Here is a 22,820-nt window from a genome sequence, read left to right as displayed (position 1 = left end):
AAGGAAAGACTGGCCGTGCCCATGAGTTTAGCTCCCTGCACACATTTCCTGCTCAGCTCTAAGCTGCACCCTGTTGGTTTGAGAACCTTTGGGGAAGCTCCCTGTCCCCTGGAATGGTCCTGATGGAATAGTGAGAGCAAGGGCACTCCCCGAGCAGCAGCCCCAGCCTGGATGTCCTGCTGGGAAACCCCCGGTGCTGCCGGGAGCAGTGGCTCAGTAGGTGGCACTCTGCATCCACGGGGAACCAGCACCTTCCCAAAGGGGAGCCCTGCCCAGCTGGCCCCACTGCAGTGGGGCCTATGGAATTCCACCTGGAATGCCCTGAAACACGTGGCCTATGGAGGGTGTTTTCTCCCAGAAGCAGCCAAGCAGGACTTGACCAGGACACTGCCATTTGGGAAGAGCTCCCCTGAACCTCTCCATGCACAACTGGTGGCCGTGATGACCTCGCTGCATTTTCTGGACCCTGAGGAATTGTGCTGGTTGATGGCAGGCTGCCCCTTCTTCTTGAAGGACACGGGAGCAGCAGGAGGACATTGGTAAAATGACAGGTTCAAAGCATGCCAAGCCAAATCCCTCGCTACTGGCAGTCAGTGAGATGGAGCCATCAGCTGGAGGCTGGAGGAGAGAGGGAATACGGTGAGTCAGCTGCTGGATATGCCGTGTTTGGTCTCTAAACAGCGCAGGTAACACGGGCAATTGCACTCGGGGCATTCAACCTTTCCCCCGCTAAGCTTCTCCTTCCAGCTGCTCAGCAGTTTGCCAAGTGCAGCACACAGGACTGGAATGTTCAGTGCTCAGTATATTCCAGTGTATCTCTGATAAACTGGGAGAAATATTTTGTTTTAGCACTTGCAAAAAAGGAAACTCATGAGGTAAGCTGCAGTGCCAGGCTGAGGTGCCAGCCTTGAGCATGGCAGGCAGGAAGGAGGAAAATTCCCAGCTGACAAACCTCCCTTTGGCCATTCTCACACCACCAACCCCACGGCAGAAGAGCCCCTAAATCCCAGTGTTTCTGCCTTTGGAGAAACTCCACTCACATGCAAATGACCTCTGCGCATGCCAGGCCCTGGGACTTATGGGAGACGGGTGGGAAGGGAAATGCAATCCTAGGGGGAAAGGAGGGGTCCCATGGATCACCTGGCTGCCCCCACATAGAGCTGTAGCCCAGAAGCTGCTTGGTGACTGCCTACCAATGCTCTCTATCCTGGGGCTGTGGCAGCCAAGCTGGATTTGCCTTTTCTCTGCTGCAGCCACTCTGAGGAAAGGCACAGGAAATGAGGGGAAACATGACAAAACTCCCACCAGTAAAGCTGTTGGATATTGCCACCCAGTTTTAATTGCACCGTGCACAAAGGGACTGCTGCAGGTCTGCCGGGGCTGTCTGTCCCAGGTCAGCATCCGAGTGACTGATTCAGCATCTTCTTTTCCAGACCTCTTGGACATTGGCATGACTGGGCAAAGACACTGGGACCATCTGTGTGTGTGTGGAAGAAGGGAGAAGGTTCAGTGACTGAGAGACCTGGATCCCTTCCACCTTGAGCAAAGGCTCCATCAGCTTCCTGAGCTGTAAGTAGCATTCCAGCACCTCTCAGTTAGAAGGCCCAAGTCTTCCATTTCCAATGCTTGGCAGCTTTGCCACCCACTGTCCTCCTGCCCCGCTGTGCTGCGGGACTGGAGCGGAGGGGCACCAGTCCCTTCATCCTTGTATCTCTGGGCTTCTCTGGGTTCCCACTCTATCCCAGCCCACCTACTGTCCCAGGTTTTTCCCTCTCAAACTAGTAGTTCTCTCTACAACTTCCTTAAAGGAGGTCGTAATGAGGTGGGGGCTGGTCTCCTCTGCCATGCCTGTAGGGAGAGGACTAGAGGAAATGACCTTAAACTGAGACAGGGGAGATTCAGATTAGATATTAGAAAAAAATGTTTTCAGTGTTAGGGTGGTCAGGCATTGGAATAGGTTGCTTGGGAGGTGGTAGAGTCACCATCCCTGGAGGTGTTCAAGAGGCATCTGGTTCTGGAGCTGGGTGATGTGTTTTAGTGGTTTAGGGGTTACAGTGGCAGTGTTGGTTGATGATCTTAAAGGTCTCTTCCAACCTTACTGATTCTGTGATTCTGAAGTGGGTGTGCTTCCCGCTTCCCCATACGACGTCTTGGATAGATGGCCGTGGTGAGGTGCCCTCCAGGAAGGGCAACTGTGAGGCAGAGTGCCCCCATGGAGCACATTTGTCCCTGCCCGGGTGGGTGCCACCATTTACTAAGCTGTTACTCATGAGCTGCTCAAGCAGGCAGACATAGGCACTTGGGCAAGGGGTGGGTGATCGATGGTTTTATTGCGGGAAAACGTTTCTCCGGGACACACGCGGAGAGAACAAGGAGCAGGGGAGCCAGCAGACAGACAGGTGTGCCCGCAATAACCCGGCGCGTCCCCGGCGCCGTGACCCATGCTGGACTCAGATTGCGCAGGGAACTTGTGGCTGCCCCATCCCTGAAGGGTCTAAGGCCAGGCTGGATGGGGCTTGGAGCAACCTGGGATAGTGGAAGGTGTCCCTGCCCATGGCAGGGGGTGGAATTAGGTGGTCATCTAGGTCTCCCCCACCCCAAACCATTCTGGAAATATTTGATACTGTAATCCTGGGATTCTTTGGTTCCGTGGTCCCGCCCCGCCGGCCCCGCCCCTCTGACGCCGCTCCACGTCCGCGCCCCCAGCGCCGGCCGCCCATAAAGCGGGCAGCGGCGGCGGGCGGCTCCTCATGGAGCGTTGCGCGCCGCTGACACCTGTAGCAATATTCCTTTCCCTTCCCTCGCCGTGTGTGTCGCCGCCCGCCACGGGACCGACAATGCGCGCTGTGGCGCTGATCGTGGCGCTGGCCGTGCTGGCAGGTGCGTGCAGGTCCGGGGCGGGATGGCAGCGGGGGATCTCGCACCTGAGGGCCGGGAAATCGCGCCTGAGGGGAGGGGAGGGGGGGGCGCTCGCGCCTGAGGGGAGCTGGCGCGCGGTACGGCCGTTGGCGGGAAGGCGCTGAGGCGAGGGGTCTCGCGCCGCGGGCGGGAAGGCGCTGAGGCAAGTGAGGGACCCTGAGGCGAGTGAGGGACTCTGAGGGGACTCGCCCGGCGGCAGCTTCTTTACCCCATGCCCACGGCGCCATTTCCCCTCCCTCACAGCGAGCCGTCCGGCCGCCGGGTCCTCGCCTAACGCCACGGAGCCGCAGCGGCACGGGGAGCGGGAGCCCGAGAGCCGTGAGGGCGAGCCCGTGCCGGGTCCCGACTACGAGGAGGATGAGGAGGAGTACGAGGAGGCGCAGCCTGTCCACCAGTACATCGTGGACGATTTGATCCGAGGTGAGTCGGCGGCGCCGGGGCTGGGGTCTCGCGACTAACGAGCCCCAACTTAAGCCTTATTTCTCTTATAAAGACTGCTGTGCTTAGCTCGTGGAGTATGGAGCAAAAGCGTGCTTGTGCTTGAAACCGCTGCTTTAGAAATAGCTGTCAGGAGTGGGAACTTAGCGCGAGTGTTCCCAGGACGTGTGAAAGCTCCAGGTTAGCTGGTAACTTGCTGGGTGTAGCTTTGTGTCTTGATAAACCTGACAGGACGGCTGCGGTGAGGTAGCGACCACCTGCTTAGTGTGGAAGCATCAGTGGTATTTAGAGATGCTGTTTGGCAGCATCTCCAGGTTTGTTTTACATCAGGTTATCTGTTTTGCTTCAAGAATTTTCTGGGTGTTTTCTCTTGGTGGCTTATTTGGGTTGGAGTCGACTGAAATGTCATGGGAAAGCAGACACTTAAACTCCTTAAGTGGCTGCAGGAAAGTTTGTTAAGCAGCTTTAGGGCAAAGCTTCACTGTCAATAGCTGTTGTGTGTATTTATTGTAATTTGCCCACTTGCAGAGCTGTGAGTATCCCAGGTGATTGTGGGGATGGGAATATTTTGTTGGTTCTGGGCTAAGTGCAATATGAGCGAGGTATCTACAAACAATTGGAACCTCAGTAGGTGTGAGTAGGCTGGTCCTGTTGCCTCCAGGGTGGATCTGAGTACTGCTTTTCCTGCGGGAACACTCTGGGACATGAATGAGACTAAAGAGGAGGGGGGACCTTGCTCCAGAGGGCTAGCTGAGAGAATTTATGGACTCTTGCTGAAACTGTTCATGAGGACCTCCAGGGGAAACAGGCTTGTCAGTGTTATCAAGCAGTTCAGCCTGTAAAACTACTGGCTTGGGTGACTTAAGTGTTGTCTAACTGCACAGAAACCAGACTTGTTACTGAAGGTGGTTGGTTTGTAGACCAGCTCTTCTGCTTGGCATGAGGTTTATCTGTGGAGCCTCGAAGCTGTTATGATTCAGCTTGGGATGGCTTTCCTGGCCATGCAGCTTGCAGACAGGGACATGGAGATCAAGCTGACAAGCTGAGCCTGGGAGAGAGAGGAAGGGAAGCGGCCTCAATTATGAAAGCGCAAACCTAAAGATCAAGTTGGACGGGACAGAACAGGGGCCTCGGCTGTTGGGAATGAGCTCACACTTCCAGGGACAGGAAACCTTGCTGCAGGAACAGTGCTCCTCATTTACATATTAATATAGCTTATACCATTTTAATCAGACTTCTGGTTGCTAAAGGCATTTTTGCTTTTAAGTAACTTCAAGCCAGGCTTGTTGCTCTAGAAGTTAAAATGATCAGCTGTCTAGACAACAGTGAACTACACCTTGTTCCTTTGTATGGACTCTCAGCACCAGAAATACAGGGTTAGGAAGTAGTTAGATCCAGTCGTGCCCTATTGTGGTGATTGCCTGTATGCATAGTGCTCTGGGTGAAATATCCAAAAATGATTTTCATTAAGTCTGCGGAGCACAAGAGGGAAATTGAAGCATGTTGCAAATAGTTGGACGGCTTCTAAGACCTATTCAAACTCTCCTGGGTAACTGTTACTCCTGAGTAGCAGCGTGTTGCTCTGAGAACTGGTGCTATGGGTAGCAGTGACTGGGTGGGTTCTTTAGAAAAAAACCCAAAAAAAACTAAAAAAAAAACCCAAAAACCCCCACAAACAAACAAAAAACCAAACCAAAACAAATTTCTTGCCAACTCCCTCTAAAACAGTGCTACTGAACTTTGCTGCAGGGGGCAGCTCTGGAGCTTCTGACCCTTAGTCAGTGGCTGGCTTGTTCTCCTCAGCGAAGGGAAGATGATTATCCTTGCTTAAATCCAAGGGCTACTAAGTCACCAGGATTTTAATCCACACTCTTCTAGAGGTTTGTCTTAATTGAGATAATGAGGGGCAGCAGTAAGCGGCAGAGCAAATAACCTGACTCTCACGGGCTCTCTTGCATTCCGTCCTTCCCTCCTTCCCTGCGCTTGGTATCTCTCACAAAGTAGAACTGGAAAGAAACTCTGTCCTGCTGAGGACAGCACTGCAGGTTGTTTAGGAGAAACAAGTATGCTAACCAGGATAGCAAGCTCTCTTGCCTCGGCAAGTGCCAGGACTATCTAGCAAGTTACAATGCCTTTCATCACTGATGCAAATGGAGAGTTTAGAGCCATGGAGGCCATTAGCCTCGTATCTGAGTCCATATAAAGCTAGGGGATGGCTTGGCTCAGCATCAGCTCTATGTTCTTTACAGGTCTTTGCTTGAACCTTTGCACTGCACTCAGGCGTATTGTGCTGTGAAATGCTGCAGTCCTTCATCTCTGCGGCTCTTCATCTGTGCTGGCTCTCAGCTCATCTGTTCCTACTGCTTCTGCTCTGCATGGCACAGGACTTAAGGGTGGCAGCTGTGCTTTAGTGAGCTGCTGAGCTTGCTGCTTTTGTGCTGGGTGTGAGATGCCCAGACACATGCTTACTTGCATCCTATGCTTCCTGGTCTCAAGTTCTGCTGCAGTGACCATTCTCCTTCCTCTCACCAAACTCTCTAATTCAATTTTCTCAGAATTGTGCTTTTCAGCACTTGCATACAGAGTCATCATGTCCTTTTTCCAGTTGAACCTGTGGTTAAACCCAAGGCTACAAAGAGGGGGGGTGAGAAGAATGCTGGCAAATCAAGAAGGAAGAAAAACAAAGGCAAAAACAAGAAGAAAGGGACTCCCTGTGAAATGGAATACAAAAACTTTTGCATCCACGGAGAATGCATATACCTAGAACATCTGCAGATGGTGACCTGCAAGTAAGTTACTTGTTCCTTGTGAATTAGGTGTGATTGCCATAAGCCGGTGGCATATGAGGGCTCAGAGGAAAAATCGGTGTCAACTTGGCCTAAGTCCGTCTCCTGCCGTATTTTGACTGAGAATCTTTCTGCCATGTAAATTAAGTGATGATGGAATCTGAGATGCATAACAAGCCACTGAACTCATCAGTTGGTCATAAACTCAAACCAAAAGAATGAAAAGGCGTGTCTTTCTGGAACATCACACCCAAACTAATCTCGACTTGTTGAAATGCTGACAAACCTTGTGCTAGAGCAGTGACTGCCTTTCATGAACACGCTCTGAAGGGAGCATCTTGACGTTCATGGGAAACTCGGAAGATGTCTAAGTCGGGTTTGATTGTGTGTGGGTGTCCTTGGCTCCAGACAGCACCAAAGCTGATAAGAACATGTGTTAATATTTACTTGCAGGTGTCATCAGGATTTTTTTGGTGAGCGCTGTGGTGAACAGTTCATGAAGACTCAAAGGAAGAATGATGTGGCAGACTACTCCAAGACTGTGTTGGTAGTGGTAGCTGTCTTGCTCTCAAGCATCAGCTTCATTACTGTACTTATCATTGTGATAGTGCAGTAAGTATTATCCTCTTCGGTGTCTGTCTGCCTGAAGTGTGAGTGGGGCCTGTGCCCAATAACCCTGAAATGTGCATGGCTCATCTGAGTTACCTCTGTGAAAAGCATCCAAAAGAGCTGAATTCTTATCCCAGCTCAGATAGATCTGGAGGGTAGACGCAAGGTCTGTGACCCTTATATTGTACACCAAGAGCCTTTCTGCTCTTAGTACAACCAGGATGGTTATAGTGCTGCAGAACATCAGCAGGAAGCCGAGGAGGAGCATTGATGCTGACACAGTAGTGCCTTCCCTAATCCCTGTGGAGGAGCCTGCAAGCAGCCATGCGGCAGCTTGATGCATGGTTATTATCCAACAGCTAGGTACACAGCTGGAGGGAAGGAAATGGTGCTCTGAGAATCCATCTGTTAACAGAGGTTGCTGCGCTTCAATACTTAAACTTAGGAGAAAGCAAACTGGGAGACAAATGCTCTTGGTCCCAAATTCTGCTTGCTGTTAAGATGGAGGGAATAACTATTCCAGCCAAACCAGCTGCTGACAGTTCAGTGTAGTGGGTCATCAGAATCTCGGGGCCTTGTTGTGAATAAATTCAAAAAGCTTTTCTGGGTATGTGTTTCAAGCCATATATCAAACTGAGTATTAGAGCAGCCCTCCCGTTCTGCCACTGCAGCTCCAGCGCTGTAGGCTTGGGATGTTACAGAAACTCAGAGGTTCAGTCTAATTTTAGATCTTGATGAGGTACATCAACTGAATTGGGTACGTGCCGTACCTTTCCTGCATTTCAGGAAACAAGGTGTGCGTTTGTCATTTCAGTGTTGCTTCATATTTAGCTCTGAACTTGAGGAATGCTGGGATGAACACTTGTTCTCTGAACACTGCCTCATTCCTTGCTGCTAGGGGGGATAACCAGTTCTGTTAAGGGCAAGTGATCATCGCTAGTTTCTGGGGCACACTTGCTTCATGTTAGGAACCCTCACAAGCTGTGAGGAGGAAAGCAGTCTGGTCTCTGCAGCTTTTTGCTAAAGCCACCAGGAAATCTGTCACCCAGAAAGTCTCCTGGTGCTTTGCTCAGTCCCAGCAATAAACTCTCTTGATTTTGCCTCCTAATCTGTCTTTAGCCAAGAAGCCCTGTCTCTGTGAGGCAGAACTGCCAGTGTCTAGCTCGGGGGCTTACTGATTTTGTCAGATTACTGCTCGATGCTGAATGCTTAAAAACTGTCTTGAAAACTCCCTGGTGCCAAGGAGTTGCTTGAGGATTCAAAGAACATGAGTCTAAACGCTGCAGAGGATGTGGAGGCAGGTGACAACAGGACATAGATTGTCTCTAACATGCCGTAATTCCACAGGGTCAGGAAAAAGTGTCCTCAGTATGAAGAGAAAGAAGAAAGGAAAAAACTCCGACAAGAAAATAGAAATGGCCATGTTGGTGTGTAAATGGGGAGAAAGCAGGTATGAATGGTGACTTTAAATGCCTTTCAGCCTTTCCAGGCTGCAGTTATCTGTACGAGAGTTGCATGCTTGTTTTGCAAAGCTAATAGTTTGCTTTTAACACTTCAAGTGCCTTGAAACACATAGGTTGCATGTGAAAAGGTGGCTTGGTTTTCTGGTTTCTCAAAACCACTTGAGTGGAGCAAGTTGTTCAACAGCTCTGTTAAATTTCTGGCTGCTGTCTTAAATCCAAGTGAGGATAGGAAGCTGTACTGAGAAAAGGAGAGCTAAGAAGAAAGAGTCCTGAATATCTGGGCAGAGGCAGATTTAGTGCAAGAAACAGTGGTAGGCTTCCATCATAGAAGATGGTGCTGCAGCCAAGTGGGTCATCACCTCTTAGAAGAGAAGTGCAGAGCATTTCCATGTCTTCTGTGCAATGAGAGTGTCAGGAAGTTTCTGGTGCTTAGAAGGTGCAGACCAAAACAAAGCTGCCATCTGTGAGCACCACTGATAGCATCTCAGTCAAGTTTCATACTGTCATAGCAACTGAGGCCTAAAGCTCCTTAGCCTACATGGATTGCTTCTGGGAGTGATCTAATGGATTTTACTGAGCAGGCAAGTTAGTCTCTCTTGAGCCAAAGTATATCAAACAGCAGACTCATGGACCCTTACTGAATAGGAGTTACCTTACCAGCTGAAGGAGGAAGCCGTAAAAGGTAGCCCTGAGAAGTTCTGGCAGAGCTGCGAAGCTTTGCTTTGCCACATGTCAGCCATAGACATTTTCCAGCTTTTCCAGTGACAGTTGGAGGGTTTTGCTCAAAGCTTACTTGAAGCTGAAGAGTATCTGGCAGTGTCCTCAGGTGTGTGCATGCTCTTAACCTACCTGCCTTGCTTGTAGGTTTGCTACGGTTCTAGCACAAAGTGCTCGTGTCTTGGGTGGTGATTAATGTGCCTGGTCTGCCCCTTACAGAACAATTCTGAAGTGGCCATTGCCAACCTGCAGGGTACCTCTGGCTACCTGACACATCCACCTGGACACTGTGGGCTGGACCTGTTGCCACTAAGCCCTGATTCATCAAGGAGATGTCAACAGGCCACTTGCTGCTGAATCGCTTGCTGGGGAGGACAGTTACTGCTGCATCTTGGCACGGCCACGTGGAAGGAGCTGGCACTGTGGGGGACAGGACCTGCTGTCAAGACCTGCGACAGACTACTGCAACTGAGCCTTCCCTATCCCTGCTGGAGCTCCAGTCTCTGCTATGGTGTGGATGGACTTTGCTCTCTTAGCAAGTCTCCTTAGGCAGCTCTAGCTCTAAGGGAGAGAGCCTGTTGCCGCTTTCAGGAATGGATGGAGGGGAGAAAATTTCCTTCTCCCAAAGTGAAAAAGGGAAGAGGTTGGGGTGGCTTCTCTCCCTAGACCTCAGTGGATGAAAACCCCAATTCTGTGTTGTCACTGTGCTCCCTGTCGATACTGGCTTCCAAGAGCTTCATCTCTAGCTGTGACTTGTAGGGAGGGCATTGGTGACAGATCTTTGCCAGCCACACCTGGGTTCTGTTACTGTGTGTGTGGAAGTAATCCCTCGGAGTTCTGTAGGACTCGTGGTGTGAGTGGAGCTATCCGTTTGTGTGTGTGCTAGCCTGGGGTAAAATTAGTCTCCTCAGGATGCTGAGACAGTAAGTGCAGGACCTGAAGTTTGGATCTGAAGGAAAAGGTCCATGCTCAAACCGGCTGATAAGCTTGGACCCATGTGTTCTAAACACAAAGGTACTTCTGTTACCCAGATACTTGTTGCTGCTTTAAGCAGTGCTTAAAGTATAAAATGCTTCACATCAGATCCCATCAGTTAAACTTGACCAAGAACCTGTTCCTCTGAAGAATTAAATTCAGGCACTGGCATCTGCAAGCAATGGTCCCTTGTGCTTTACCTTCTGGTGCGAAGAAATCTTACCTCAATCTTTTCTGACCCAAGTGTCCTTGGTTTCTTAACTGTCCATGCAGTCTTGAGCACGGAGTATTATTTGAGTTCAGTTTCTTCTTGGAAGAGTGATTGTGTTCTGTATAAACAGAGCAGAATTCTTCTGGTAGCAGAAAAACACCATTAATTGTTAAGTCATATCTGTAAATGTGTAAATATTTATTACTGTATTTAATATTTAATGTTTCCATAACAAACTTATTTATTTTATAATTAAACTTTTTACGTAACCTAATCATGGTAAGATTTTTTTTTTGTTCTTGCTCTTGAGAGTACATTGTAATCACTTGAAATTAGAGCCTGGTTTCACCTCAAAGCAGGAATTTCAATGCTTAGGAGCACAAAGTAGGGCTGTGAGGAGCTTGGGTCAAGTATGGGCGCTCTTACAAGAGTGCAAGCTGTTTACTAACACGGTGTAGAAAGGCAAGCGCCTGTTTCAGTAGGAAGTCCATTTCATTCACCTCTAAAGGCATCTTCTACTTGCTGGATTCAGGAGAGGCTAAGTGAGCCATCTCACTGGAAGCAAAAGCTCAAACTGAAGTTGAAACCAACAGGCATCCCTTTGCACTGGACTCCAGAGCTGGGAATATTGAATGGAGAGAGCCTTTCATCTCTGTGGTCAGAGAGAATTTGGACAGCGGCTTGAAACTTGGCCTTAAATAAATGAGGAAAAGCAGCCTAGCCTCAGGCCTGTGACTCCCAAAGCAGAAAGGGAGCCTTGACCTCTAAGGCTGCTTGGAATTTCTTTTCCTCCCCTGTAGTTATTAGTCCAAATGTGTGCTAATGTGCCCTTTAAGCACTTCAAGCAGTGAGCTGGGGTCTAAGTTCAGAGTTGGCTGAAAAAAAAAATGAGTTTAAGGGAGTGAGTTTGGCTTTCAAGTCCCAGCTAAAAAGGAGAGAGAGAACCTTGTTTTTTCTTTACTTTTTTGTAAGTATCTTCAAGAGGTGTTGTTGGCTGTGGCTTAGCCTGAGGCAGAGCCAGGGAAAAAAAAGGCCATTAGGACCCAGGTTGTGTATCCAGTGTAGGACTAGAGCTTATTCCTGGCTGGAGTTGCTGAGATGCCTTGTCCTTGTTCTCTGGAGCTGGCCAAGGAGTTCCCAGGCTCTGAGAGCAGCCAGGACTGTATGTAGCTGAGGTACAGGTAAATGTATTGCAACATCTCTTGGGAAGATGGTGAGACTTCATTCCAGGGAACTTGCTTCATTACCAAAGTAAACAGCACTTCCCTGAGTGGCTTTTCCACAGACATTGACTATCAGAGCTCTGGCAAGAAAAGCTGTTTCTGTCAGTCCTGCCAAGCTTTTTGCTTTGGAGTAAACAAGCTCAATCTTGGTGGTAACCAAACCATGGCCTAGTGAGACTGGGGATGGATTACAACTCCCTTTTGAAACCCATGTGCCTCTTTTTCCAGAAACCTTTCTCTCTACAGTCTGTGTTTTGGGGCAAGTACCAGGTCTTCTATTTGTCAGGCTAAACCAACTCTAGCATAGGCAATGGAGCTGTTCTCCCTCTTTCCTCCCCAGCTTGCAAGCCTGACAGGAGTGAAGATAAGAATGTAACTTGTCAATTCCATCTGTTGTGTACTTTTACTGCTCTGATTACTGAGTGAACTGGAGGATATTTTCCAAAAATTAGCAATTAGGAACTGTGGAAAGGCAACAGTGGAGGGCAGACTTCGTAGAAGACTTGTTCCTTGCTAAGGATTTCTGTTACAGCCAGGTTTTGTGAGAGGTAGCACAGCTAGCAGCTCCATTGCAAACAGTGCTCTGGGTCAGTCACATCCAGCGCTGCTGGATGGCTGGACTGACCAGTGCTCACTAGCACTGCAGAGCTCTTGTGTGCCTGAGAGATGGTGCTGTCCTGCGCTGGGCAGGAAGTGACCTGCGTTCCGTTGCTGAGCACTTTGAAATGCTTGCTGTGTTTGCTGTGTGTGAGAAGTGTAGTGCAGGAGATTGAGGGCTCATCTGGCTTTCCGGGAATGGCGTTGTTCTTTGTAAATCCAGCGCTGATGTACATGACAAAAGTAAAAATTCCCTTGGTTGTGTTTTAGTCAGTTACAGCTTCTTGCAAGAAGTGATGTATTTTTTTCTGCTTGAGCTGTGGCCCCGGCTAATAACAGCTTGCAGCTTCTAATAGAATTGTGAGGCACAAGCACCATCCAGACACTACAGTGTCCAGTGGATTGGCTGCTTAAAAGAAACCACAACAGATGGGTGGAACTGTATGTCTGGAAGTCTCTCGCTGTCCAAGGATGCTGTGCTTTTGTGGCAAGAATCTGATCTGCTGCAGGGCAAGGCCAAAGATAATTTTCATTGTGGATCCTGCACAGCCAGGTCTGCTCCTCTGTATACATCACCTGGCTTTTGACCTTCTCTCCTCACTCTGGAATTACCTGCATTTCCCTGAGCATGCCTGGATTTCTGGTCCCACATTTTATTACTAATAAGTTGTGCCTCCAGATTTTTCTTGACTTTCCATTGGCAATCTTTCTTTGACTGGAGAGCATCTGTGTCCTTGTCACTTGCAGCTGCCTCAGCTGAGACCTGGAGGAGGAGCCTGATATTCTTGCACAATTCTGTGTACACAGGGCTGATTTGGCAAGGTATTTTCAATATCCAGATCAGTATCCAGGGATAATGTGATGGTCATGTGTGCTTGCACAATTCCTTCCTCTTTCCTGAATGTTTTGTTCTCCGTGACTATTGTAGAAAGAACGATAGCTCGTCATGGTGGTGTGCTCTGTTGTGTATTTATGAGCTTTTGAGTGTTTTGCCGTTGTCTATGATCAGAGCAGCTTCCTGTCTGCTGTGGGACTTTGCTTCCCTCCTGCTACCCTCCTCCCAGTATGCCCCTGTTCCCTCTGAGCAGTATCAGATGGTACTTGGAATTTTAGAAGTTTTCTTTTCTGTGGTGAATCCAGATGTGTGTGGACATCACTGAAGGTGTTCATACTGGCTAGCCACAAGTAGATGTTGTGCAGCAGTTTGTTTCATCCACCTTTGAGTTGTTTGATGCCCTTTGCAGTAACTGCAGTTACTGGAGTAACTGGTGTAAAGGTTTGAGTTGTTAAAATACCTTTGGGTGTTTTTTGCAGTAATATACTTACCTGGCCTGTCAGTGCTGCCGATACTTGGGTGAACTACCCAAGCAGGCAGGCCTGAAGTCAAGGCTGTGAAGTGGGACATGTGCTTGCCTCTTCTTGAAGAGGTTTTCCCAATGCCCTAATGGTATGTCTCGCTCCAGAGAGCAATCCTGCAGTCACCTGGCTCCTGAGGCATTCCCCTGTATGGGAAGCCATGGCTGTCCTTGGTGACAGCTGAATGCAGTGAGTGCCCCAAGAGCCAGGGCGGCTGGTCACCGTCTCTGCTGGACTCTGTTCACGGGGGTAGATCAGTGGACAGAAGGGTCAGACTGTCGTTAATGAGCAAACCTGGATTCCTTTTCATTCTGTGCACAAAGGTGTGCATACCTATCATTCCTGTGCTGGTTACACCTTCCATGAGCCAGTAATCCTCCTTTGCTGCAGGTCTGGCTTTGCCTGTGACTCGGGAGTCGCTCGGCTGAGACAGCTACGCCTGTGAATGTCAGAGGGAAACAGCCATTGTTTGCTTGCTGTGGGTCTAGGCCCAAAGCCAAGGAAGCAGGATTTGTGCCTTTCTCAACCAAAGAAGACCTGTGAGGCGGCACATCCTAAGTCCAAGGTAGAGAAATGCTTTCAAAATACATTTCCCTAGTAAGAACAGTAGCGGTTTTGCGTGAGGAACAACAAGTCTTTGTTCATAGACTTTTTGTGTCAGAAAGATGTGAATCACAAAGGTAACCAGTTCTCAGCTGAACATTTTTTGACTGAAATAGTGCAGCCTGTTCTCTTTGTATTTTGGGGCAAAAAGCAAAGCTACGTAGTCTGGGAGTCTGATTTAATCCAGCATTCCCAATACGTCTTTAAGTAGATATCATACCCTCGTTCCAGCATCACGCATCCTAATTCAGATAACACCATCATTGCTTCTAACTACCTTTGGGTGCATGCTTACTGACACTTTGGTCCAGACTTTGGAAAATAGCTTCCTTCTTCGGGTGTGATTTTCCTTACACAGCTGGCAATGAATTTGTATTTGGGCATCAGATAGCAGTCACAGGCTGAATTAATTCATGGGCGATGCTTGAAACCTGCTAGTCTTCCAAAGCGTAAGGAAGTACGTGTTCTTTTCGCTTAGGAAAGGAAACCTCATCAGCATTGCAGGTAACAAGCAGTTAAAAACCCAGTGAAAGAGAAAATACTTTAACATGTTTAAAATGATGAATATATTTTAAAAAGTCTCTATTAGAACACGCACAGCCCCTGTCAGTGCAGGGTCTTAGCATCTCAGAAAAATCTCAGGTTGTACAATGTGCTGGTAGATCTGCCTTCCTCTCCTGGCATCCCTGCTGGGACGGTGATGTGAACTGTTGGTGATCGAACAAGGGCTGAGCCTGGCAGCTGTCCCCAGTGTTACCCACAAGGCTTCCCTTCCTCTTGCATTGTTTGCCCTCACACTTGAAAGTAATGTGGTTTATGTTCAGGAATGAGTAAAGGTCCACACAGCAAATGCAGGTAGAAAGAGTTCCCGATGAAACTTCCAAGTGTAATTTGGGTAGGCGCAGAGTTGGTGTGGCTGATATCTGCATTGCCTTCAGACTTAACCTGGCTCCTTCCAGTTAAAAGACACTTTTCCGTCCTATGCCCGGAGATGATTAGTGTTGGGGATGAAAGGCAGCCACCTCCTGGGTGGAGCAGAGCAAAACCAACCCAGGGCTTAGGGCAACAAATGTCCTGTCAGGTCTCAGGCCCTCTCATTTATGATGAAAGCTTTTCAAGAACATCAGCAACGTGTCTTAATCCTTTAAGGTGTTCTAGACAAACTGTCATATTGCCTGGAAAAGACAGCAGCAGTTAGGATTTCAGCTGGAAGGAGGAGTGAGGTGGAAGGACAAGGGAGCAGAGTCAAGCAAAATGGACCAGAATAAGGACAGGATTCAACATCATGACTCTCCAGCAGATATCCCTGCCATGGAAAAATAATAACTTCCCTTTCAGTTTTAAAGACTTGCCTAGGGTAATTCCCATGAGTTGTGTTATCACCTAGGAAGGAGCTCTCTAATAGCTACGTTTGATCAATACCTCTCTCATATCACCACAACTATTAAGGAAAGGCATAGCAAGGAATCCCAAAGCACGGTGAGGCATATGCAGGAATGGCCCGTGTGCTATGCAGGTGCACATCATAGTGCCAGTGCATACCAGTTTCAGCGCCTTTAGCAGGCTCAGCAGGAAGCACCTCTTCCCTGTCTGTGCTGGCAGAGAGACTTGGGGGAATACTGATGCAGTGATGCACTCTGTGGTGTGCAGAAAGCCAGAAACCCTTCCCGGGACTTTGAGAAGCTGCTCTTAGCAGCAGCAGTAAGGGGGAAAGGATCCCCTTAGCATGGCTGCACACTTCTTTCTCTCAGTCACATTTAGTCTTTTGAGTGTACAAGACACCACGTAAAAAAGATATGTTGCCATTAGCTACATATCTCTGCCTTTAGACAATAAAGTGAAGATTGGAAAGAAGGCGTGAGATCCACAAACAAAAATACTCATCAGTTTCAAACTTCTGATTAGGTGCACAGAAACTGCTGTAGGTGCGAGCTTTGTGACTGCAAAAAGATAGCCCGGGGAATTTTGTATTTGGAGAGGTCTCTGTGCAGATGTGAGGGGATTTCTGCTTGCAGTGGAAGATGAGCAATGACTGCTTTTATGCCTGGTCCTAGGTTTTCTATTAAAAAACAAAACAGAAATAAAGGATCATTAGCACTTCTTCTCTGTTCTATGTCCATCCCAGCAGTGCAGACTGGAATTGAACTGGTTTTTCTGTGGGCTGGCACGATTTACATAAGAAATCACTTACTGCAATGCTAATGAGCAAGCAGTGCAAGACTCAACAATGTGTCTGTTAGCAAAACTCGCAGCAAAAGTTGGTACGGGGTGTTGAGCAGTGGTGGTGGGATGCTTGGTAGTCATCAGCCCCATATCAGCTGGGTCCCAGGACTATCAGCCTGAGATTTGTCATGGATTCAGGGGGAGCTCAAGGCAAAGAGTAGTGTTCAGAAGATAACATTCTTTTGCTGGTATCTGAAAAGTTCTGCTTTGACACAATTCAACCATTTCATAACTCTTTTTGCTGAGATTATCTTGGCTTATGCTAAAAGCACCTTTGTTTCAGAAGACATACATGGCTAACTGAGGCTTTGTGAGTGCATCTGGAATATAGTGTGAACATATGGCTTGACTTTACATCCTTCTCTCTGCTAAAATTTCTGGTTTTACCTGGTTCTGAGTGTAGTTAAGCCATGCTCACTGTTAGGCTGTTTCATCTTCAGGATGTGTTTAAGTCCCCACTCTGCTGCAGCGCGTGTCGTATAAAGCTGTTACATGCTGAATCCCAAGTGGGAGTAAGATGAGTGCTGCCACTGAAATTACTCTGTGCTTTTCCATCTCACACCAGTGTTGCACAATGGACCCTAAATGAATCCCACTTACATCTCCCAAGCAATTGTGCTACAGTTCAGCATGCTGATTCAACATCCTTGGTCTGCTGGTGCTGGGGAGATCCTCCACAGAATGGGCAACTCACAGCAAAACAAGGCAGCTTGTGTTTTCTTGGGAGCATCCAATTAATAACAAACATCATCTTCATCAAGTGTTCCCAAATTTAATGAAGGCTGAAAGCCTTTTGTCCCCTTGCTCATATTTCATCATGGCTGTCCCCTGGGCTCAGTGTGCAAGCCAGTCTGGAGGGAGCTCTTTGGCAAGAAGCCAGCTGGTCTGCCAGGAGATTGGATCCAGTTGCATCAGCATGGGAGCAGGAATGCTCCCAGGGCTGGCGGGACCAGTCTTGACTGGTTTTCCAAAGCTCCTCCCACAAGAGCTCCTGCAAGGACATCCACTTACCTCACCAAAACCTGGGTGATCCAGGGATCCCAAAAGTAGAACAGCTGTTACCTGGCAAAAGCAGGGAAGGGATTAACCCTTCCCTGGGCTCCAAGCTTGGTGACAGAGTGAAATGGTAAGTGAAACAGCGCAGAAGTGCTACAAGCCGTGCTGTCTTTCACCGTCATGGCTACAGGACTATCGCAGACTAACATCTGCCAAAACAAGGATGAGCCAGGCCCTTGTTTAGTGGAAGATGAAATCAATAGGTCTGTGCTGATTAACAGCTGATGCTGCAGATATCTTTATGGAAAGCATTCCAGCCTTTCAGAAAGGCTGTCTCAGACTGACTGCTTTGTGCAGGGTTACCAGCACTCGTGACTTTACCGTGAACCTTTCCATCAGCCATGGTGCTTCAGTTGTAGTGTTTGGTGTTTTGTATGAGCGCTGTTTCAGTATGAAGTTTTGAGGGAGCTCAAAGTATTTTCTGCATGTATTTGTACATGTGTACATCAGGTCTGAGTACCTACAGTTGCTTGGCACTGTGAAAGGACTAGACCAGGCCACTCCCTTCAGGGCCCCAGTCCCTGGAGATGCTTAATTACACAAAGGACTGGCTTCTGGCTTAGAGGCATGGCCTGGGAACCTAAAGTTTCACATACCTCTTCTGAGCAAGGACGTTTATGGCCCCTAGGACCAGAAGGGATGGAGTTTGGTGTATGACCTAGATGTTACCCTGAAGACTTTTGAAAATAACAAGACTTAAATCTGTTTCCTCTCCTAATTTTTAGAGTCAACGTCATGATTTGGGTGGTCCATCTGCCAGCTCTGTAGCGTGGCTTAAGCTGAGACCACGAGTGAGAAGTCATCTTTCGTCCTCAGCTGGTAAGTTTCCCCAGCACGGGAGTGGGATATGGGCTGACATTCCAGCCCAGCTGATCTCGTGTGCTCTGAAGGAAGTAGGACAGGAAGCAGACAAACCCTCAGGCCTGTTTATGAAATATTCCTATGCAGTAGCTCCCAAAGTGAAATGTAGGAAGGCTCACAGTTACTAGGGGAGGAGGAAGCAGGGCTTGGGGGGGGAGGCAGTTTGCTATTGCCATGACCTATGCAAAAAGAAGCCTGACAATTGCTTCTTCACCCCCCTACTTTTCTAATGACTATTGGAAAATCTTTCTCCAATGCAAAGTATCTGGGATGACTTTTTAGCATAGAGAACACTGATTAAACAGATGGTATCACCCACGAGCGCGGCTGAGTGCAGCTTGTACATGTCTTGGGGAGAAACAGGATACGCCGCACAAGAGAGTGCTTTGCATGGGGTTGCTGTGCCCACACACCTTGTGCCGTGACCTGGTGTGGCGTGTCTGCCTGGCCTCCCAGCGCACGGACACAGTGCTGTGCTCACCTGGCTGATTGCAGCGCAGAGGCCTGGCCGAGGGGGTTGGAGACGCTGGGCACTGGGCAGGAAAGCGCTACTTGTAGTGGGGTTTTCTGTGCTGCTCTCCCAAGAGAGGGTCATTCTGCCTGGAGTGTAGCCTCCTGGGACCTCTTCTTCCTTCTGGCTATATTCTGTCCTGTAGGCAGTGTGGTACTGCCGTGTGTGTGAATAGCTGTTCCCCTCAATACCTGTGCCCTTCTGGGTATTTGTTGCAGTGTGTTTCCTCATGAGCCCCAATCCTTTGCTTTCCCTGCCTTAGGAAGCTGAGACTGATGGTGCTTCACATCTTTAAGCATCATTTTCTCACCACCCCTGTCAGATCTGTGTAGTGTACTGCACTTTGTCGGGGAATCAGCACAGTTAAGTGGGGAGTTCGTCCCTGGCACAAAGACCTGACAGTTGCAGGATCTCCCATGAGCGTCAGCTCTGCGTGCACGTTTCTAACTTATGTGATTCACTTGTGACCACTGACAGTCCTGTTAGTGTAACAGCACCTCTCTGATGTGCTGGCCCAGCCACAGTGGGATGGGGATGCCTCTTCTGGACCTCTTTGCTGTCTCCTTCAGACGTGTGTTCTCTAAGCTCTGCCCTGCTTTCTATACGAAGCAGTGTGCTCATGGTTTTGTGGTGAGGGAAGGTTGGCTGGGGGTTCCAGCCAGCTGCAGGCAGGTGTGCAGTGTCTGGGGTGTTATCTCGCTGTGGAGCCTTCCTTGAAGAGATTAGGCAAGCAAGACCTCATCACACTGCAACAGGAGCACTATGTGTGACCTCCTTTCAGAGCTGTAGGAAACCAGTAACAGGGCAACGGCCAGCGCCTCGAGCTTCCTGCTCATGTGCAGTCTTACTCTGATCAACTCTTGTTCGCTGGGCCCTTAACATTCTTCCAACAGAATCAGAAAATACTGGCAGCACAGGAGTTAGTCTGCAGCTTTCATACCACTCTGCACAGCCTCCCAGAAAAGTTTCTATCCCCCTCTGGCTACGTGGGAGGGAGCCAAATTCTCCCTTGGTGATGTGCCCTCAATACAGAACTGTTTCTTCTCCACCTCCCAGCTGATGAGGCATGAGCTGCACTGTACAAAGGGGGCACTGAGCCAGGCTTGGAAAGCCAGCCTCCCTGTTCATATTGTCTTCCTGATGCAATCCCACACCTGCCTCCCAGTGCTGGTGCAACCAAAGTCTGGCTGCCTCTGCTCACTGTCTGGTCTGAGCCACACTGGTTAGAATTCCAGCTGTCAGAGTTTAGCCTCCAGAACACAGAGTCCCAGTGAAGGTCTCAGTCAAGTCAGGCCTTTCTCAGAGGTGTTTCCTGCACTCCTGTAGGATTTTTGGTGAGTCACTGGAAAACAGGAGGTAAAGAGAATTTGCCATGGGAAATGCCATGCAGTCATCTATTCCCAGCCTACCGCCTTGGGTTTGTTTCTCTCTGTGCTACCAGGACAAGGTGTAGAGTCCCTGCAACTGGTTCTCACCCATCCACTATTTCAGGATCTAGGTGTATCTCCTTAGTAGCAAAAATTTATATAGGTTAATTCCCACACTCCCAATGAATGAATCATTAGGGGAACAAAGAAAGGTGCCTCCTTTAAAGTATCACTGCCACCTGCATTATGAACATACGCCCAGGTTTACCTGTGCATATTTAACCCCTTATCAGGGCAAATAAGTGACAGTCAGCTCTGGCACTGGCTGCGCTTCTGACATGGATGGCAGGAGGAGACACGTTCTTACACTTGAAAGTGATGTGCAAAACTCAAGAGAAAGCTGGGAAAAAACCCCAAAGCCCCATATAGAATTCATTCAAGTACGAAGCTAGACCTGACCAGAGCTATGTCCCACCTCCCACACCCTTTGGTTTGCAGGCATGTTGAGGAGGAGTGATACCCTGCAGAAACGCTCAGCATCCCTGAAACTGAGCTGGAACAGTGTCCCTAGTGAGACTAGGTAAGCTTGAAAGCCTCCTCGCTAGTAACTGATGAGAACTTGGAGGGCAGCAGCTGATGGTCAAAGCCAAAGGATGCAGTAGCTTCCAGGGAGAGCAAATTGTTTCTTCCTGAGTGCAAGTGAGAACAGCATCCCTTTCAGCTGAGAGCTGCAGATTGGCCCAAACTGCACGGGGGAGGAAGGGGACAGCTCTATCTCCTGTGTGTTTTTCCCATTTGGTTGGGTTGTCAGTATACAGTCTGGAAGAGGTGTGCCCCGAGGATGTGAAAGGAGATAAGCCACTGAACTGTATTAGCACATGAAAGAAAAAGCAGTGGGAGCTTCCAAAGGATGGCAAAGGTTCAAAACCTGCTCTCAGAAGCACATAGTTGTGGATGATTTTACTGCAGCACACTCCTCCAGCCGGAGGTGTGGAAACGGAGCGTGAGATGAGAACAGAGCACAAAGTGAGTAATGCCAGTGCCATTCTTAGTAAGGAATCCTATTTTTAGTACGGATTGGCTTGGAATATAAATGGCTTTAAAATCAAAGAGCCAGTGAAAGGCACTGACTGCAAAGATCAAAGTACAGCTTCCCTAAAGAAGACCCTGAGACACATGATGGCAGACACTGACTGGTGTAGGCTCTTTGGCCCAGTGCTCTGCACTGCTGCTGAACCATTCCCCTTCCTTTCAGGCACCATTAGAGGCAGGATCTCGGGCTTTTCTCTTGATCTCTGCTCCCTGTAAGCACCCAGTAAAGGTCTGTGCTTCCAAGGACTCCATCTGACACCCAAATGAGAGCCACAATAAAACAGATACCGTCTCTCACAGAGACTCAGAAATGGGTAGTCTGGCTGATGGTTTGTATGTGTGCTGCAGACATGGCTGTGATTTCTGAAGAGCTAATGCCTGGGCTCATCTGGAGGACATCTAGAAATCCTGGGCAAATATCCAGAGGCCTCATATTCTGCCTGGACACCATTTCCCAGTGGCAGAGGAGGAGCAAAGTACAGAAACCCTGGGAATTAGCGGGACCTACTGTGTCCTGCACTGTCTGTTCTAACTGTCACTTTGCCTCAGTTAACAGACACAGAGGTGACTTTTTCCCCATCTGGTTTTTCATAGTCCTTTATTCTAAAAAACAAACAAAATCTCTCTCTCCATTCTCATATTAGAGCATGTCTGTGATCCAGGGCACCTTTCAGAATGGCCTTTGCTGTAAGAGCAGCTGTTTGGATGTTGAAGGTAGAGGGATCTCAGGGGTAGTTTGGAACCACTCTGGAAAGCCTGTGGTGGAGAGGGAGGGGCTTAGGGTCTTCTTGCTTGGTTTTTCCTTTGCTGTACAATATCAGAGGTACCGTTTGGGGTTTCTTGCCTTTTCTCAGTGGTGAGACATGGTGCAAAAGGAGGAAGTTTAGTCAGGTGGGGCCCAGCCAGTGTGCTGTGCAGCTCAGGGTTAGCAGAGGGACCCCGAGTGACCTCCCTGCTGTCAGCAGCTGCAGGAGATACTGAAGTTCACGTGAGAATGTTCGGGTATGTGAAACAATGGGTGTGATCTGAAGGCTTGTGTGTTTGTTTTAGAGGTAAAGAAACACCATTTAATACTTGGGTTGTTTTCCTTTGATTAGCATATAATATCACAGGGGGAGACTGCAGGGGAAATCCTGCCCTAGGATCAGCGATGAGGGTTATTAGTAAGGTACCTGGCTGCTGGTCTGACAGTGGTTGCAGATGGGAGGTTTATTTGGGACTATACTGCTTTTCTTTCTTCTGATCTCAATAGCTGTCTAGCAGATCTGTGAAATTAGTCCAGGAAAAAAGAAGTGTTGCAATAAGGTCTAATTTCACCCTTTTCAATCCAGAAATATTTCATTTATTTTAAAAATGATTATTCAGTTTTTAAATTTTGGTTTTTTCATTTCTTGTAAAATGAAAAAATCCCTCACAGAAACAGAGTGTTTTGTTCCAAATAAAAGAAGACATTTTGTTTGACCTGGAGTTTTGTCTTTGGGTGTGTTTTCGCTTGGGTGAGGTGGCAGCAGAATATCCACTGCGAGGTGAGAGTTCTCCAGGCTCCCCAGTGGGGACAGGACACAAAACATGCGTGTGCAGTACCTGCCCGCTCAGTCCTTCCACGCTGCACATTATTGAAGGTATCTTTGTTTGCGGTAAGGTGACACAGGTGTCTGGCTTTGTCCTTGCTGCTTATCCGCCCAAACACGCCTCAAAGTAAAACGCAAGGGACTATAAATAGTTTGGGATCCTTTAAGGCAAAACGCAGGTGCGGCGTGACAATGTCGTTCGGTCCTGGTTTCACGGGTGACAGCAGAAATCCTACTGAAAT

The 22,820-nt window shown here is 48.5% G+C and overlaps 1 protein-coding gene across 1 annotated transcript; it reads left to right on the top strand.

Annotated features, from left to right (window-relative positions):
* The first annotated feature begins 2,553 nt into the window (after nt 1-2,553).
* AREG (amphiregulin) lies at nt 2,554-9,610 on the top strand. The gene is given in 7 exon segments (XM_027904935.1): nt 2,554-2,788; nt 2,791-2,880; nt 3,163-3,339; nt 5,963-6,146; nt 6,597-6,755; nt 8,100-8,202; nt 9,152-9,610. Coding segments are annotated over 6 exon segments (933 nt in total). The 3' UTR covers nt 8,188-8,202; nt 9,152-9,610.
* Nucleotides 9,611-22,820: the final 13,210 nt, after the last annotated feature.

The sequence above is a fragment of the Empidonax traillii genome, unplaced genomic scaffold (genome assembly GCF_003031625.1).
Source record: "Empidonax traillii isolate 1590-97213 ecotype Southwest subspecies unplaced genomic scaffold, ASM303162v1 scaffold1104:size183874, whole genome shotgun sequence".
NCBI classification, from domain to species: domain Eukaryota; kingdom Metazoa; phylum Chordata; class Aves; order Passeriformes; family Tyrannidae; genus Empidonax; species Empidonax traillii.
The sequence above is the reverse complement of the archived record's forward strand: the minus strand, read 5'-3'. Positions and strand labels throughout refer to the sequence as shown.